The sequence below is a fragment of the Chlorocebus sabaeus genome, chromosome 8 (genome assembly GCF_047675955.1).
Source record: "Chlorocebus sabaeus isolate Y175 chromosome 8, mChlSab1.0.hap1, whole genome shotgun sequence".
NCBI classification, from domain to species: domain Eukaryota; kingdom Metazoa; phylum Chordata; class Mammalia; order Primates; family Cercopithecidae; genus Chlorocebus; species Chlorocebus sabaeus.
Window position 1 is genome coordinate 52,109,033 of NC_132911.1, and position 17,877 is coordinate 52,126,909.

Here is a 17,877-nt window from a genome sequence, read left to right on the forward strand (position 1 = left end):
AGGCCGGGCTGGGGTCTGTGGGTTAGTATTCCGGGGTAGGCTCTTCTCGCGGGGGGGGACTGCAGCGGCCCCCAATGGCCTAGTAAGATTTGCCAATGGAAGTCATCCGCATGGGCCTGGGCTGCAAGTCACACTCTTTCCTTCTTTTCCGGAAGGAGGGTAGAAGAATAATAAAGGGATCATGCCAAGTAAGTCAATAAGACTGAGTGAGATATTTAAATTCTTTGATATAAGTGTCAGGATCGGAGGACAAGGACTCCAGACGTTCCTCAATTTGGGAGAGAAGAGGGAAAAGGGGACGCGGAAATGGACGATCCCTTTGGCCCCTGCCACTTCCCGGAGAGAAAGCAAGGGAGCGGGCTGCTGGGCATGTTGGGCTCCAGAATGAGTAAGGGGTGGAGACGGGGACGACTCAGAGTCCGGGGAGGACTCAGAGGCGGTATGGTTGGAGAGAGGGAGGTAGAGCCAGAGTGGAGGCATACGGTGGGGGGTCATGCTGTTCTGGTGGAGGATTAGGATGTTGTGGAGGAGGGGAAAAATCAGCGGGATCAAAGGAGGAGGAGTCATCGGCTGGGGCTATTGGGGTGAGGGGAGCAGGAGGTGAGTGGATTTTGGAGCGCGCCAGGAGAATTTGAAAAGTAGAGCAAGACTGGCAGAGGGGAGGACGACTACGGAGACTAGAGAAAGCCTGAACATAAGGAATCTCAGACCACTTCCCATTGCTGTCGCAAAAGTTGTCTAAGTCTTTGAGCACGTTGGAATCGAAAGTGCCATTTTCGGACCATTGGGAGTCATGGTCTAATTTGTATTGAGGCCACACTGTATTACAGTAAAAGATAAGCCTTTTAGGGCGGATTTCTGAACGAAGGCCAAGAGTATTGAGATTGCATAGGAGGCACTCAAGGGGGGTAGTTTTAGGAGGAGCAGATTGAGAGGCTCCCATAATGAATGGAAGTAGGGGGGCCTGTAGAGGAAGAAGAGACTGCCGGTGACAAGGACGTGGAAGAGGGCGTCCCCTTTCCCACGTAACTTGTCCGGAATAGAGAAGGTAACCGCCGTGTCAGGCGTCCCTGAAACAGAGGAACCAGAGGCCTGGAGGCCAGGGGAAGCCCTTGACCCAGCGCTGGGTCTTTCAGAAACGGAGAGACAAGGGTTTTGGGGAACGGCAACAGTCTCTTTTTACTCACCCTGGCAGAGGCTTTGATGGTGGATGAAGTCGCCAGCAATGGGAGAGTCTAGGAGATTCTCTGGGTCTTCAGCAGGTTCAGGGAAGGGGGAGAGACTGGCCCGGAGAGGCGTGATGGGGAGGGAGGCAGAGAGAGAGAGAGAGAGAGAGAGAGAGAGAGAGAGAGAGAGAGAGAGAGAGAGAGAGCGCCAGCCAGTCAGAATCTATCCCCTTCCCAGGTTTCGGCACCAGAATGGAAGGTCAGTCATGAGAAAGGAAAAATAGACCCAGTTAGGTGAGCACGTTTTTATTAATCTGCTGTCTGCCCCCTTAACAGTCAAGGGAAGCAGCACCAAGCTTACAGAATGAGGGGTTTATACTGGGGAGAGGAGTTTGAGAGAGTTCTTTGGTATGGCTGCATCCTGGGATTGTTTGCTGGTTAATTTTGCCACATATCACCTTGTGACGTTTATTACAGGAGGGTGTAGGTAAAGTTTCTTTATGCTTCCCACAACCTTCCCCTGTGTGGTCTGGATGGTTTGTAATTGGGGTTTGCTTATTGCAGCAAGGTCTGATAAGTGAAGTCGGCTGGCTTCACCGTGGCCTTTGATAAGGACTTAGAAAGGTAAAGAGACTTGGAGAAGGGTGGGTGGCACAGAGAAGAGTTCCAGAGCATTAGGGGGAGGGGTGGGCAGCACCAAGAAGCTTTTTTGGGGCAGTTTGTCCCTAACAATATCCAAGGACTGAGAACTGAGGAGAACAAAGATCACCTGGTGGCTATCAAGCGACCATCCAGAGGCAACACTCCTTATCTGAGGAATTCATAAGTAATTAGACTTCCTTTTTTTTTTTTTTTTTTTTTTTGAGAGGGAGTCTTGCTCTGTTTTCAGGCTGGAGTGCAGTGGCACAATATTGGCTCACTGCAACCTCTGCCTCCTGGGTTTGAGTGATTCTCCTGCCTCAGCCTCTTGAGTAGCTGGGATTACAGGCATGTTCCACCATGCCCAGCTAATTTTTTATTTTTATTTTTAGTAGAGACGGGGTTTCACCGTATTAGCCAGGATGGTCTTGATCTCCTGACCTCGTGATCCGCCTGCCTTGGCCTCCCAAAGTGCTGTGATTACAGGCATGAGCCACCGCACCCCGCCCAGACTTCCCTATTATCTAAAGCCAGATTCTGGTACCAAGCTTCTTTACAAAAAACGTATAAGTAACTATGTAGCAGGACGAGCTGCAGACAAAACTCCTCAGACACCAACCGGGTTAAAGAAGGAAGGAGCTGGCCGGGCGCGGTGGCTCAAGCCTGTAATCCCAGCACTTTGGGAGGCCGAGACGGGCGGATCACAAGGTCAGGAGATTGAGACCATCCTGGTGAACACGGCGAAACCCCGTCTCTACTAAAAAATACAAAAAAACTAGCCGGGCGAGGTGGCGGGCGCCTGTAGTCCCAGCTACTTGGGAGGCTGAGGCAGGAGAATGGCGTAAACCCGGGAGGCGGAGCTTGCAGTGAGCTGAGATCCAGGCCACTGCACTCCAGCCTGGGCGACAGAGCCGGACTCCGTCTCAAAAAAAAAAAAAAAAAAAAAAAAGAAGGAAGGAGCTTTATTCTGTCGGGAGCATCGGCAGACTCACATCTCAAAAACCAAGCTCCCCAAGTGAGCAATTCCTGTCCCTTTTAAGGGCTTACAATTCTAAGGGGGTCCACATGAGAGGGTTGTGATTGATTGAGCAAGCAGGGGGGCTTGCATGCACCAGTAATCAGAATGGAACAGAACAGGACAGGGATTTTCACAATGCTTTTCCATACAACGTTTGGAATCTATAGATAACGTAACCAGTTAGGTAAGGGGTTGATCTTTAACTACCAGGCCCAGGGCATGGTGCCGGGCTGTCTGCCTGTGGATTTCATTTCTGCCTTTTAGTTTTTACATCTTCTTTCTTTGGAGGCAGAAATTGGGCATAAGACAATATGAGGGGTGGTCTCCTCCCTTAAGTAGAATTTCTATACATCTCTGGAATGTATGCATGTTGAAACTCATTGTGCAACCCTTGCTGACATCATGGCACCAAAATGTCTACAGATGTATCATTTATCATGACATGTGTGGGTAAGATGGTCCAAATTATCCTTAGGCTCCCACTTTAAGGTCCATAAATACTCCTGAGTAAAATCCACTGTGTGGCTCAGTCCTCTCTTGCTGAAGCACCCTGTTGCAGTCTGCTGCAATGTGTTATCTAATATAACTTTCCTTTTCAAACTTATCCTGTTGTTGGTAAATTCTTTTACCACCTGCAAGCCAACTACTCTCTGCTGCTGGGGCTCTGATAAGGCCGCTAAGAACTAGTCCTCAAAAGCCGGGTGCAGTGGCTCACGCCTATAATCCCAGCACTTTGGGAGGCTGACGTGGGTGGATCATGAGGTCAGGAGATTGAGACCATCCTGGCTAACATGGTGAAACCCCGTCTCTACTAAAAATAAAAAAAAAATGGCTGGGTATGGTTGCGGGCACCTGTAGTCCCAGCTACTTGGGAGGCTGAGGCAGGAGAATGGCGTGAACCCAGGAGGCAGAGCTTGCAGTGAGTGTAGATCAGGCCACTGCACTCTAGCCTGGGCAACAGAGGGAGACTTTGCCTAAAAAAAAAAAAAAAAAAGAACGAACGAACTAGTCCTCAATACTATTAATTCATGTAGAAGAGAAAGACTCAGAATAAATGGCCAGTGAAGTAGCAGAAGGACCAGGTGTTTCTCTGTATTTTGACGCACTGATGACTTGGGGCCTTGTGGACCCTTGAAGGATGGCCCCTCTCAGTGTTAGCTAATTCCCAGAGACAGTAAATAGCACTTTGGGGATCGTGCCTTTCAAATATAAACCAACAGAGCGTGCTTCCTCACCACCTTCTTCATTGAGCTCTCACACTCTGGCCACTGTTTTCCCACCTTAATCATTCAAGGACAAAGTAACCTGACAATTAGGGACAGCCCTTATGCCTCAGAGCCTTTAAAACACTAGGACATGCCTGTAATCCTAGCACTTTGGGAGGCAGGCAGATCACTTGAGCCCAATATCTTGAGATGAGCCTGGATAACATGGTGAAACCCCGTCTCTACAAAAATTACAACAAATTAGCCAGGTGTTGTGGCATATGTCTGTAGTCCCAGCTACTCAGGAGGCTGAAGTGAAGGATCACTTGAGCCTGGGAGGTTAGGGCTGCAGTGAGCTGTGATAGTGCCACTGCACTCCAGGCTAGGCAACAGAGTAAGACCCTGTCTCAAAAACAAAACAAAACAAAACAACACTAGGAAAGTGTGGTAGTTTTGAAGTCAAGTGAAAAATTGGTCCTCCAGAAGAAACAACCCACAGAATGGGAGAAGATATTTGCAAACCATACATCAGAAAAGAGCTTGATATCAAAAATATATAAGGAACTCAAACAACTCAAAAGCAAGAAAGCAAATAACCTGATTTAAAATTGGGCAACAGGCTGGGCCCAGTGGCTCATGCCTGTAATCCCTTTGGGAGGTCAAGGTGGGTGGATCACTTGAGGTAAGGCGTTTGAGACCAGCCTGACCAACATAGTGAAACCCTATCTCTACTAAAAATACAAAATGAGCCTGACGTGGTGGCGCATGCCTGTAATCCCAGCTGCTTGGAAGGCTGAGGCTGGAGAATCCCTTGAACCCAGGAAGTGGTTGCAGTGAGCCGAGACTGCGCCATTGCATGCTAGCCTGGGCAACAAGAGCGAAACTCCGACTCAGGAAAAGAAAAAAAAGGGCAACAGATCCAAAAAGACATTTCGCAAAAGAAGCAGAGGCTCATGATCTAAACATTAACTAAAGGTCGTACCTAACTAAAGGTCGTACCTCTTAACATTGTTGTATTGGGGATTAAGTTTCCAACACTCGATCTTTGGGGGACACATTCAAACCACTGCAAACATTATTCACAATAGCCTCAAGATAAGGAATTGACTTGTGTCCATCAGTGGATGACTAGATAAAGATAATGTGGCATATATGTACACAGTAGAATACTACTCAGCCTTAAAAAGAAAGAAATACTGTCATTTGTGACAATGTGGGTGAACCTGGAGGACCTTATGATAAGTGAAATAAGCCAGGCACAGAAAGATAAACATTACATTATCTCACTTACTTGTGGAATACAAAAAAAGTTCAACTCAAAAGTAAGGAATGGAGGCCAGGCATGGTGGCTCACACCTGTAATCCCAGTACTTTGGGAAGCTGAGGTGGGCAGACTGCTTGAGCTCAGGAATTAAGAAACCAGCCTGGGCAATATAGTGAAACTGAGAGGAGAGGAGAAGGGAGGGGAACGGAGGGGAGGGGAAAGGAAAAAGGAAAGGAAAGGAAAAACAGTGGTTACCAGGGTATGCAGGGGTGGGGGTATTGGGGAGATGTTGGTCAAAGGATTAAAAATTTCAGTTAGACAGGAGGAATAAATTCAGGAGATCTATAATTAATAACAGCATACTGTATTCTTGCAAATGGCTGAGAGTAGATTTTAAATGTTCTTACTAGAATATGATTTGTATGGTAACACATATGTTAATTAGCTTGATTTAGTCATTCTGTAATGTATACATATTTCAAAGTATCATGTTGTTTTAAAAAAGAGAGAATTGGCCAGGTGCGGTGGCTCACGCCTATAATCCCAGCACTTTGGGAGGCCGGGGAAGGCAAATCATGAGGTCAAGAGATCGAGACCATCCTGGCCAACATGGTGAAACCCCGTCTCTGATAAAAATATAAAAATTAGCTGGGCATGGTGATGCACGCCTGTCGTCCCAGCTACTTGGGAGGCTGAGGCAGGAGAATCGCTTGAACTTGGGAGGCAGAGGTTGCAGTGAGCTGAGATCGCGCCACTGCACTCCAACCTGGGCAACAGAGCAAGACTCTGCCTAAAAAAAAAAAGAAAAAAGAAAAAAAGGGAGAGAGAGAATTTAGTTCTCAGATAACAGAATGGTTGATTGCTCTAGAAGCTGCTGCTGGCAGGTCAAGTGGGATGAGCACTGGGAATTAACCATCAGATTCCATAATTGGATGGCACAGTAAACAGGGAAAACATAATGAAAGTGGAGAAGAGTAAGCTTTAGACCAAGCACTTTAAGTGGTTGAACTTTGTCCCCAGCAGGAGAAAGAAGCTCAGCTCCAAATTGAAATTACAGGGGAGATAGCATGAAAATGTCAAGAAAGCAACAATGTTCCCAGGGCGCATAATGAGTTTTTTTGGGCGTGCATGTGTGTGAGTGTGCTTTGATCACAGGTACTGAGTTTCCTGTTAGTGGGAGAGTCCATGAATGTCTTGGCTATTGAGGCCCCACAACTCTGAGGGTCAAAAAGTCAAGTGGATTAAAATGGATCTGATTTTCATGTTACAGAGATAACAGTTTTTTTGCTGTACTAACTTCTTAGTATAGACTAAAAGAGCAGATCAGTTTAACGAAAAGACAAGAAAAAGGAATCAGGAAAGGATTCAGAGAAGTGAGATTTCAACTGGGCCTTAAGGAAGGACGGGATATTGAAAGGTGGAGGAGAAATGCAGTATCTCAGGTGGAGAAACAACCAGGGCAGTGACAATGGTGCACCTGAGAGGCGGCTTGGCTGAGTGTGGGCATGCACTGGAGAGAGATGGGAAATCATTCAGGAGATGTCAGTGGAGGCTGGGTTCTGGTAGGTTGTGAAAATCAGGCCGTGGTGTTTGGGCTTGGTATCCTTGGCCAGGTTGGTAAATGGACCATTTTCTGCTATAACTCCCTATGGTAGTTACATCAACATGGGATGACAAGACTTTTTTTCTGCTGGTCTTAGAAATGGCTCTTCAGGCCAGGCGCGGTGGCTCAAGCCTGTAATCCCAGCACTTTGGGGGCCCGAGATGGGCGGATCACGCGGTCAGGAGATCGAGACCACGCTGGCTAACACAGTGAAACCCCGTCTCTACTAAAAAATACAAAAAATTAGCCGGGTGAGGTGGCGGGCGCCTATAGTCCCAGCTACTCGGGAGGCTGAGGCAGGAGAATGGCGTGAACCTGGGAGACAGAGCTTGCAGTGAGCTGAGATCCGGCCACTGCACTCCAGCCTGGGCGACAGAGCGAGACTGCGTCTCAAAAAAAAAAAAAAAAAAAAAAAGAAATGGCTCTTCACATAATCATTATTGGCAATCAATATGAAACTTACTACCAATCTGGTGGTACACAAAAGGAAGCAAATGCAGGTTTTCTCAATCAGTAAGGACATAATAAATGTGTTGTTTAAGAAGTATTGATATTCAGGATAGGTCAGCTAGAGACTTGCTAAGTATGTAATGCTGAGGTCACTAGAACTCAGCAGACAAACGGGGAAAGTTTAATAATTTGATGATAATATTAGAGTTTTTCTCTGCACTGGTAAGAAATTTCAGTTAGGTTATTATGTCAGGTTCCTTTGTGAGAAAAACAGTCTCATTTTGGCTTGTCAAGTTAGAGTGGCTTGACAGTAGATAAGAGTATGATTCTTCTTTATTTTCTTTTTTTCTTTTTCTTTTTTTTTTTTTTTTGAGAGAGTCTCCTCTTGTCTTCCAGGCTAGAGTGCAGTGGCAAGATCTCAGCTTGCTGCAACCTCCAACTCTTGGGTTCAAGCAATTCTCTGCCTCAGCCTCCCAACTAGCTGGGATTACAGGTGGCCGCCACCACACTGGGCTAATTTTTGTATTTTTAGTAGAGACAGGGTTTCACCATTTTGGCCAGGCTAGTCTTGAACTCCTGACTTCGTGATCTACCTGCCTTGGCCTCCCAAAGTGCTGGGACTACAGGAGTGAGCCACCACACCTGGCCCCCCGCTTTTTTTTTTTTTTAAAAGACAGTGTTTCATTCTGTTGCCCAGGCTGTATTACAGTGATGCCATCATAGCTCACTGAAGCCTTAACCTCCTAGCTCAAGTGATCCTCCCATCTCATCCTCCCGAGTTGCTGCGGCTACAGGCACAAACCAGAATGCCAGGGTTTTTTTTTTTTTTTTTTTTTTTTTAATTTAAGTTCTGGGCAACAGGGGCAGAATGTGCAGGTTTGTTACATAGCTATACACGTGCCATGGTGGTTTGCTACACCCATCAACCTGTCATCTACATTAGCTATTTCTCCTCATGCTATCCCTCTCCTAGCCCCCAACCCCTGACAGGCCCCGGTGTGTGATGTTCCCCTCCCTGTGTCCATGTGTTCTCATTGTTCAACTCCCACTTATGAGTGAGAACATGAGGTGTTTGGATTTCTGTTCTTGTGATAGTTTGCTGAGAATGATGGTTTCCAGCATTATCTATGTCCCTGCAAAGGATGTGAACTCATCCTTATTTATGGCTGCATAGTATTCTATGGTGTATATTTGCCACATTTTCTTTATGCAATCTATCATTGATGGGCATTTGGGTTGGTTCCAAGTCTTTGCTATTGTAAATAGTGCCACAATAAATATACATGTGCATGTGTCTTTATAGTAGAATAATTTACAATGCTTTGGGTATATACCCAGTAATGGGATTGCTGGGTCAAATAGTATTTCTTTTTTTTTTTGAGATGGAGTCTCGCTCTGTTGTGCAGGCTGGAGTGCAGCGGAATGATCCTGGCTCACTGCAATCTCCGCTTCCTGGGTTCACACCATTCTCCTGCCTCAGCCTGCCGAGTAGCTGGGACTACAGGTGTCTGCCACCACGCCCTGCTAATTTTTTGTATTTTTTAGTAGAAACAGGGTTTCACCATGTTAGCCAGGATGGTCTCGATCTCCTGACCTCGTAATCCACCCACCTCGGCCTCCCAGAGTGCTGGGATTACAGGCATGAGCCACCACGCCCGGCCGTGCAAATAGTATTTCTAGTTCTAGATCCTTGAGGAATTGCCACACTGTCTTCCACAATGGTTGAACTAATTTACACTCCCACCAACAGTGTAAAAGCATTCCTATTTCTCCACATCCTCTCCAGCATCTGTTGTTTCCCGACTTTTTAAATGATCACCATTCTAACTGGTGTGAGACACTAGCTCACTGTGGTTTTGATTTGCATTTCTCTTTTTTTTTTTTTTTTTTTTGAGACGGAGTCTCGCTTTGTTGCCCAGGCTGGAGTGCAGTGGCACGATCTCGGCTCACTGCAAGCTCTGCCTCCCGGGTTCAAACCATTCTCTTGCCTCAGCCTCCGAGTAGCTGGGACTACAGGCGCCCGCCACCTCGCCCGGCTAATTTTTTGTATTTTTTTTTTTAGTAGAGATGGAGTTTCACCGTGTTAGCCAGGATGGTCTCGATCTCCTGACCTCGTGATCTGCCCGCCTCGGCCTCCCAAAGTGCTGGGATTACAGGCGTGAGCCACCGCGCCCGGCCTGATTTGCATTTCTCTAATGACCAGCGATGATGAGCTTTTTTCATGTTTGTTTGGCTGCATAAATGTCTTCTTTTGAGAAGTGTGTGTTCATATCCTTTGCCCACTTTTTGATGGGCTTATTTTTTTCTTGTAAATCTGTTTAAGTTCTTTGTAGATTCTGTATATTAGCCCTTTGTCAGATGGACAGATTGCAAAAATTTTCTCCCATTCTGTAGGTTGCCTGTTCACTCTGATGATAGTTTCTTTTGCTGTGCAGAAGCTCTTTAGTTTAATCAGATTCTATTTGTCAATTTTGGCTTTTGTTGCCATTGCTTTTGGCGTTTTAGTCATGAAGTCTCTGCCCATGACTGTGTCCTGAATGGTATTAATAGCCTAGGTTTTCTTCTAGTGTTTTTATGGTTTTAGGTCTTATGTTTAAGTCTTTAATCCATCTTGAGCTAATTTTTGTATAAGGTGTAAGGAAGAGATCCAGTTCCAGCTTTCTGCATAGGGCTAGCCAGTTTTCCCAACACCATTTATTAAATAAGGAGTCCTTTCTCCATTGCTTGTTTTTGTCAGGTTTGTCAAAGATCAGATGGTAGATATGTGGCGTTATTTCTGAGGCCTCTGTTCTGTTCCATTGATCTATATCTCTGTTTTGGTACCAGTACCATGCTATTTTTGTTACTGTGGCCTTGTAGCCATAGTTTGAAGTCAGGTAGGTAGTGTGATGCCTCCAGCTTTGTTCCTTTTGCTTAGGATTTTCTTGGCTATGTGGGCTCAATATCCGTGATGAACATTGATGCGAAAATACTCAATAAAATTCTGGCAAACCGAATCCAGCAGCCCATCAAAAAGCTTATTCACCACGATCAAGTCAGCTTCATCCCTGGGATGCAAGGCTGCTTTAACATATGCAAGTCAATAAACATAATCCATCACATAAACAGAACCAATGACAAAAACCGCATGATTATCTCAATAGATGCACAAAAAGCCTCGACAAAATTCAACAGCCCTTCATGCCAAATCTCTCAATAAACTAGGCATTGATGGAACGTATCTGAAAATAATGAGAGCTATTTATCACAAACCCACAGCCTATATCATACTGAATGGGCAAAAGGATTCCTTTTTTTTTCTGAGTCGGAGACTTGCTCTGTCCCCTAGGCTGGAGTGGAGTGCAGTGTCTCAATCTCATCTCACTGCAAGCTCTGCCTCCTGGGTTCACGCCATTCTCCTGCCTCAGCCTCCTGAGTAGTTGGGACTACAGGGGCCTGCCACCACGCCCGGCTAATTTTTTTGTATTTTTTTTTTTTTTTTTTTTTTTTAAGTAGAGACGGTGTTTCACTGTGTTAGCCAGGAAGGTCTTGATCTCCTGACCTCGTGATCCACCCACCTCTGCCTCCCAAAGTGCTGGGATTACAGGCGTGAGCCACCGCACCCGGCCAGAAGCATTCCCTTTGAAAGCGGGCACAAGACAAAGATACCCTCTCTCACCACTCCTATTCAACATAGTATTGGAAGTTCCGGCCAGGGCAATCAGGCTAAAGAAAGAAATGAAGGGTATTCAATTAGGAAAGGAAGAAGTCAAATTGTCTCTGTTTGCAGATGACATGATTTTATATTTAGAAAACCCCATCTTCTCAGCCCCAAATCTCCTTAAGCTGATAAGCAACTTCAGCAAAGTCTCAGGATACAAAATCAATGTGCAAAAATCACAAGCATTCCTATACACCAATAACAGAAAGCCAAATCATGAGTGAACTCCCATTCACAATTGCTACAAAGAGAATAAAATACCTAGGAATACAACTTACAAGGGATGTGAAAAACCGTGTTTTTTTTTTTTTTCAGTTTTATGTAGAGACTAGGTATCACTGTTGTCCAGGCTGGTCTCAAAGTCTTGGGCTCAAGTGATCCTCCTGTCTTGGCCTCCCAAAGTGTTAGGATTACAGAAGTGAGTTTCGGCCCCCAGCCTGTATTACTTTCCTATTTCTTTCTTTCTTTCTTTTTTTTTTAAAACAGTCTCCCTCTGTTGCCCAGGCTGGAGTGCAACGATTTCTGCTCACTGCAGCCTCACCTCTAGGGCTCAAGTTACCCTCCCACCTCAGCATCCCTAGCTGTTCAAATTTATTGTTCAACTCTTTTGAATCATTTATCAACCCAAATCTGTCAATGCCCACTTATTTTTATTTATTTTTTTGAGGCGGAGTCTCGCTCTGTCGCCCAGGCTGGAGTGCAGTGGCGCAATCGCGGCTCATTGCAACCTCCGCCTCCCTGGTTCAAGCGATTCTCGTGCCTCAGCCTCCCGAATAGCTGAGATTACAGGCGCGCGCCACCACGCCCGGTTAATTTTTGTATTTTTAGTAGAGACGGGGTTTCGCCATGTTGGCCAGGCTGGTTTCAAACTCCTGACCTCAGGTGATCCCATCGCCTCGGTCTCCCAAAGTGCTGGGATTACAGGCGTGAGCCACCGTGCCCGGCCCTCATGAACTTATTCTTTAGCGTTTCATTTTGAGAGCGGAGTCACAAGGGAATTGCGGAAACAGCAGCGAGGCCCCGCGACCCCTCAGCTCACGTGCTCACTGTCACGGCTCCGGTAGCCCGGCGCCCGCCAGGGGCGGAGTCCGCTATGACGCGTGCAGGGCAGCGCGCTCCCGGAAGTGACGCGCGACGGTTCGTGCGTGCGTGCGGGCGGCTGCGTCGGGCTGCAGGAGAAGATGGCGGTCTCCACAGGTCGGTTCCCGGGCCGGGCTGCCTGATTTTCTGCTCCTACCCGGCTCTGCCCCTCAGCCTGCTGCTGGCGGCCGAGCGCTGACCGTGCGGGAGAAGCCCGAGTGCGCTGTCTCGAATGCCGCGCTCTCCGCGGAGCGTAGCCTGGGACCGGGTGGGACCGGCGCCGAGGCCCCCGGCGGCCGTCGGGTTGGCGGGTCGTGCTCGCGCGTCGGCGGCGCGCCGGCGGGCTGGGGGCGGGGTGGCTCCCGCGCGGGCGCACCCGTAGGGTGCGGCGGGCGCGGGTCCGAGTTGTAGGCTGAAGGCTCTACGGGAGGGAGGCGAGGAGGCCCAAGGTGGGCGGGTGTCAACCTCCGGCACCGAAGATGGGTCAGGTCAAGAGGTGACCTGGATCAGAGTAGGGGTCCCATTCCCTTGGACTCTCCTTGACCTCGGTTGGGGAGGAGGGGACGGTTGCTCCTTAAGAGAGAGAGGATCGTTCTTACCTGACTGAATACGTGTTATCTTTTTATTATGTATGAGGAAACTGCAGTGCAAACAAAATAAAAGACCAGAGCAAGATGAAAGCTAATTGAAGAACAAGTGGTTTCTTAGATAAGCTGTTCAACTCCTCTTTCCTACTGAATACAATGTTTGGTTTCCTGTGAGCACACAAGTATTAACGTTGGGGTTTTAGACATTAGACCATTTCAAAAATGTTGAAAATGTTAAGTTTTACTTTACATTTAAAAATGTTAACATGTATGATCTGCGTTTTTCTTCTTCTTTTTTTTTTTTTGAGTCAGAGGCTCACCCTATTGCCCAGGCAGGAGTGCAGTGGTGTGATCTCGGCTCACTGTGATCTCCACCTCCCAGGTTCAAGCGATTCTCCTGCCTCAGCCTCCCAAGTAGCTGGGATTACAGGCGTGTGCCACCACGCCAGGCTAATTTTTGTATTTTTAGTAGAGAGGAGGTTTCGCCATATTGACCAGGCTGGTCTGAAACTCCTGACCTCAGGTGATCTGCCCACCTGGGCCTCCCAGAGTGCTGGAATTACAGGCATGAGCCACCGCCTGTAAAAAGGCCTGATCTGCCTTTTTCTAGACTTCATTGAAACTGGATTATAGAACAGTGTGATTTTATAGTTCATGTCATCATTGCATAATAAAATGAGTTTTCAAATCTGTATGTACTGAAATGGAAGGCTTCGAATATATGTTGTAATTGTTACTTTAATACCTCAGGATACATTCTTCATAAAAACATTTTAATTAGGTAGTGTCTTTTACATCTTTATTACATATAGGTGTCATAGGTTTTAAGATCTTTAGCAGTTCTAGTGTTGGGATAGTATATATACTTGGGTCAGAGCTAACTAGTAAGGCAAGGATTATTTTTAAAGTGGAATTTTAGTGTTACGACTTTACTGTGCTTGCTGAAATCTAATCCATGTGCTCGTTAACGGGGCCATATCTTTTTAACAGTTGTGCTTAGAACCTCTTATAGATTTTTGAAAATTTAGTAATAATGCATTTTAATTTAATACTTTTCATTTTCATTTTGTGGATTGCATTATTAAACACAATTTTTTCATAACACTGTACATATGAGTGAATGTTAATATTTTAAAAAGACCAAAGGTTACATGATATTAATGGCAAATATTTTTTGTTAATCACTTTTAGTTGTTTTGGAAATTGAATATAAATTATAAAGATTACTGATAAATTATTAGCATATTGTACATAGGGAGTCTTTTTTTTTATTTTTATTTTTTTAAGATGGAGTCTTGCTGTGTTGCCCAGGCTGGAGTGCAGTGGCATGATCTTGGCTCACTGCACCCTCCTCACCTCAGGTGATCTGCCTGCCTTAGCTTCCCAAAGTGCTGGATTACAGGGGTGAGTCACTGTTTCCGTCTACTAGTTTTTTTTTTTTTTTTTTTTTGAGACGGAGTCTTGCTCTGTCACCCAGGCTGGAGTGCAGTGGTGGGATCTCGACTCACTGCAACCTCTGTCTCATGGGCTCCAGTGATTCTCCTGCCTCATCCTCCCAAGTAGCTGGGACTACAGGCGTGTGCCACCATGCCCAGCTAATTTTTTGTATGTTTAGTGGAGACAGAGTTTCACCATGTTGGTCAGGATGGTCTTGATCTCTTGACCTTGTGATCCGGCCTCCCAAAGTGCTGGGATTGCAGGTGTGAGCCACCGCGCCTGGGTTTGTTTTTTTGTTTTGTTTTTTTTTTTTTTGTTTTTTTTGAGACAGAGTCTCGCTTCTTTGCCCAGGCTGTAGTGCAATGGTGTGATCTTGGCTCATTGCAACCTCCACCTCCCTAGTTCAAGCAATTCCCCTGCCTCAGCCTCCCGAGTAGCTGGGATTACAGGCGCACGCCACCACGCCCAGCAAATTTTTTTGTATTGTTATTATTTTAGTAGAGATGGGGTTTCATCATGTTGGGCAGACTGGTCTCAAACTCCTGACCTCAGGTGATCTGCCTACCTCGGCCTCCCAAAGTGCTGGGATTATAAGGTGTGAGCCATCGTGCCCAGCCTACTAATTAGTTTTGATTTTACTATTAGCTATACTTTTGTTTGCTGTTTGGTAACATGGGAAGTAAATAGTACCTGTGTATTTGTGAAAGCAGCATGATACAGCTTAAAATTTAAAATTAGGTGAGCTACATGGGTGTGATGCTCGTGTTTGTTTGAGATGGAGTCTCACCTTGTTGCTCAGGCTGGAGTGCAATGGTGTGATCTCGGCTGACTGCAACCTCTTCCTTCTGGGTTTAAGCAATTCTCCTGCCTCAGCATTCTGAGTAGCTGGGATTACAGGCATGCACCACCACGCCCAGCTAATTTATTGTATATATATATTTTTAGTATATACGGGGTTTCACCATGTTGGCCAGGCTGGTCTGAAACTGTTAACCTCAGGTAATCCATCGGCCCTGGCCTCCCAAAGGGCTGGGATTACAGGCATGAACCACTGAGCCTGGTCTAATACACGTATTTTTTATTTAAGCCAAAGTGTCTCGATAACAGTTGTTTAAGAGGCCAAAAAGAAAAAGCCCTGACAAATATGTTTTGATCTTGAGTTCAGTGTGCATCATATACCTTAGCTCCTTTAACCCTTTTACTGGAAGAGAATTTTAGAAGGAAAAAACTTTTAATTTGAGACTTTTTGAGATGGAGTCTCGCTCTGTTGCCCAGGCTGGAATGCAGTGGCATGTGATCATGGCTCACTGCAGCCTTGACCTGCTGGAGTCAGGTTATCCTCCTACCTCAGCCTCCCAAGTAGCTGGGAACACAGGCACACATTGCCACACCTGGCTAATTTTTAAAATTATTTCTAGAGACAGGGTCTCCATATGTTATCCAGACTAGTCCGAAGTGTGGGACTCAAGTGATCCTCCTGCCCTGGCCTGAGGTTAGGATTACAGGTTTTAGCCACTGTGCATGGCCAGAAACATTTTTGGCCATACCATCTGGTCTTCTTCTTTTGCAGATGAGAAAACTGAGGCTCAAACAAGTAAAAGGCTATGTATAGGTGGTTATTAGTACGGGCAAGATTAGAATCCAGGTCTTTTACCCTCAGTCTGATGCACTGTCCATTATGAAGAACTCTGAATTTGGAATATTTGTCAGAACACGAATCTTAATTACTCCCTTTCACACTTCCCTTTGTAGCACAGTCCTTGTTTCAGACTCATATGCTTCTTGTGGATGAAGGGGGAACGTAGCCCTCACCAGCTAGGTTATCCCTTTCCAAGAGACAGAGTCACCCATGGAATTGAAGAGTATTTCACAGGACAAAGGTTAAGAAGCTACTTTTGCGAATAGAAATCTGATAGTTTTGTACGCATGAGTCAAAATTTTATTAGATTCCAACATTAATAATAACAATTAGTTTAGATAGAAAAGTATGCAGGCCGGGTGGGGTGGCTCACACCTGTAATCCCAGCACTTTGGGAGTTCAAGGTGGGCAGATAACCTGAGGTCGGGAGGTCGAGAGCAGCCTGACCAACATGGAGAAACCCTGTCTCTACTAAAAATACAAAATTATCCGGGCATGGTGGCACATACCTGTAATTCCAGCTACTCAGAAGGCTGAGGCAGGAGAATCGTTTGAACCTGGGAGGCGGACGTTGTGTTCCAGCCTGGGTAAGAAGAGTGACACTCCATCTCAAAAAAAAAAAAAAAATATATATATATATATATATATATGTGCAGTAGTTTTAAAAAAACACAATAGTTTTAATTTTACGGAAAAGTTGTGAAGATAGTACAGAAAGTTTCCATGCACCTCACATTCAGTTTTCCCTGTTAATTTCCTTTTTTTTTTTCTCTCTTGAGACGGAGTCTTCCTCTGTCGCCCAGGCTGGAGTGCAATGGCGCGATCTGGGCTCACTGCAACCTCTTCCTCTTGGGTTCAAACGGTTCTCCTGCCTCAGCCTCCTGTGTAGCTGGGATTACAGCTACACATGATGGCGTGCGCCATCATGCCTGGATAATTTTTTGTGTCTTTAGTAGAGACAGGGTTTCACCACGTTGGCCAGGCTGGTCTCAAACTCCTGGCCTTGTGATCCGCCCACCTCAGCCTCCCAAAGTGCTGGGATCCTAGGCGTGAGCCACCGCGTCCATATTCCCTGTTAATTTCTTATATTGGTATGGTACACAATTAAGGAACCAATATTGACACATTTATTATTAACTAAGGTTCAGATTTCCTTGGTTTTTATTTAATCTACTTTTGCTGTCCCAGGACTTCATCCAGGATACCACGTTACATTGTAACATGAAATGTTTTATATTTATCACTTAGGTAATATTAGTGGTATAGTGAAGCTCTAGTCTCTTTGACTGTATATGCTTGGAAAATGTCTTTGAGTAATGAGAAACTCGGAAAAAATTGATTAAAGAATGTTTTCTGCTACGTAGGCAGAAAACAAAACCAAAATATAACCTACTAATTGCCTTCTTCAGAAGTGGGTAGCATTGTATATACTGGTAGAACTAGTTTAGCAGTGGTCTGAGTTCCCTGCTGCCCCTGACAGACTACCGTGCCACCATGGGCATGTCAGTTAATCACTAAACATTGCTTTTCTCATCCCATCTGTGAAAAGATTGGACAACATGATCTTGTTTTCCTTTTCTTTAGATGAAGATGCTTGGATATGGACAGAACATGGGTGTGGTAATAGAAGAGAATTACATAGTTTAAATCGTAACCTAGAACTTGGGAACTAAATAGAAGAGCTGAACTATGGTAGTTTAGTGTATTTCCCTCTCGAGGCTTCCATAACTGGCCTGGTTGATTTTTTTCTAGGTCATTTGGGAGCCTGAATTCTCTTGATAAACATGCTTTTGATGATATGGTACAACCTCACTGTACAGTCTTTTGAACAGCAGTTTGCAGAGGTAAAAATGGCCATGCAAAAAACTCAAAGCAATCTTAATAATTGGGAAAATTATGGTTATTCTGAGGCCTTCAAAAATGTCAAAACATTAAGAACGTTCCCTGTTTAGAAATGTACAGGAAAATGAAAACAATAAAATTAATATTTAGTATGTCGTAATTTAAAGTATCAGATATTAAGAATTAAAATGTTTTATTTCGTTAAAAAAAAAAAGCTTATTGGCTGGGCGCAGTGGCTCACGCCTGT

The 17,877-nt window shown here is 45.4% G+C and overlaps 1 protein-coding gene across 6 annotated transcripts in view; it reads left to right on the top strand.

Moving 5' to 3' along the window:
• Positions 1-12,157: 12,157 nt before the first annotated feature.
• Positions 12,158-17,877, top strand: part of UBE2V2 (ubiquitin conjugating enzyme E2 V2) — a 58,853-nt gene continuing 53,133 nt past the window's right edge. For 2 of the 6 annotated variants that reach the window (XM_008000568.3, XM_073018072.1), the window contains exon 1: positions 12,158-12,242. In XM_008000568.3, coding sequence (XP_007998759.1) covers positions 12,227-12,242 — 16 coding nt within the window. In that variant the 5' untranslated portion in view covers positions 12,158-12,226. Of the gene's footprint in view, positions 12,243-13,999; positions 14,117-17,143; positions 17,633-17,877 lie in introns of those variants that run through there. The other 4 variants (XM_073018073.1, XM_073018069.1, XM_073018070.1 and 1 more) reach the window with 4 other exon arrangements.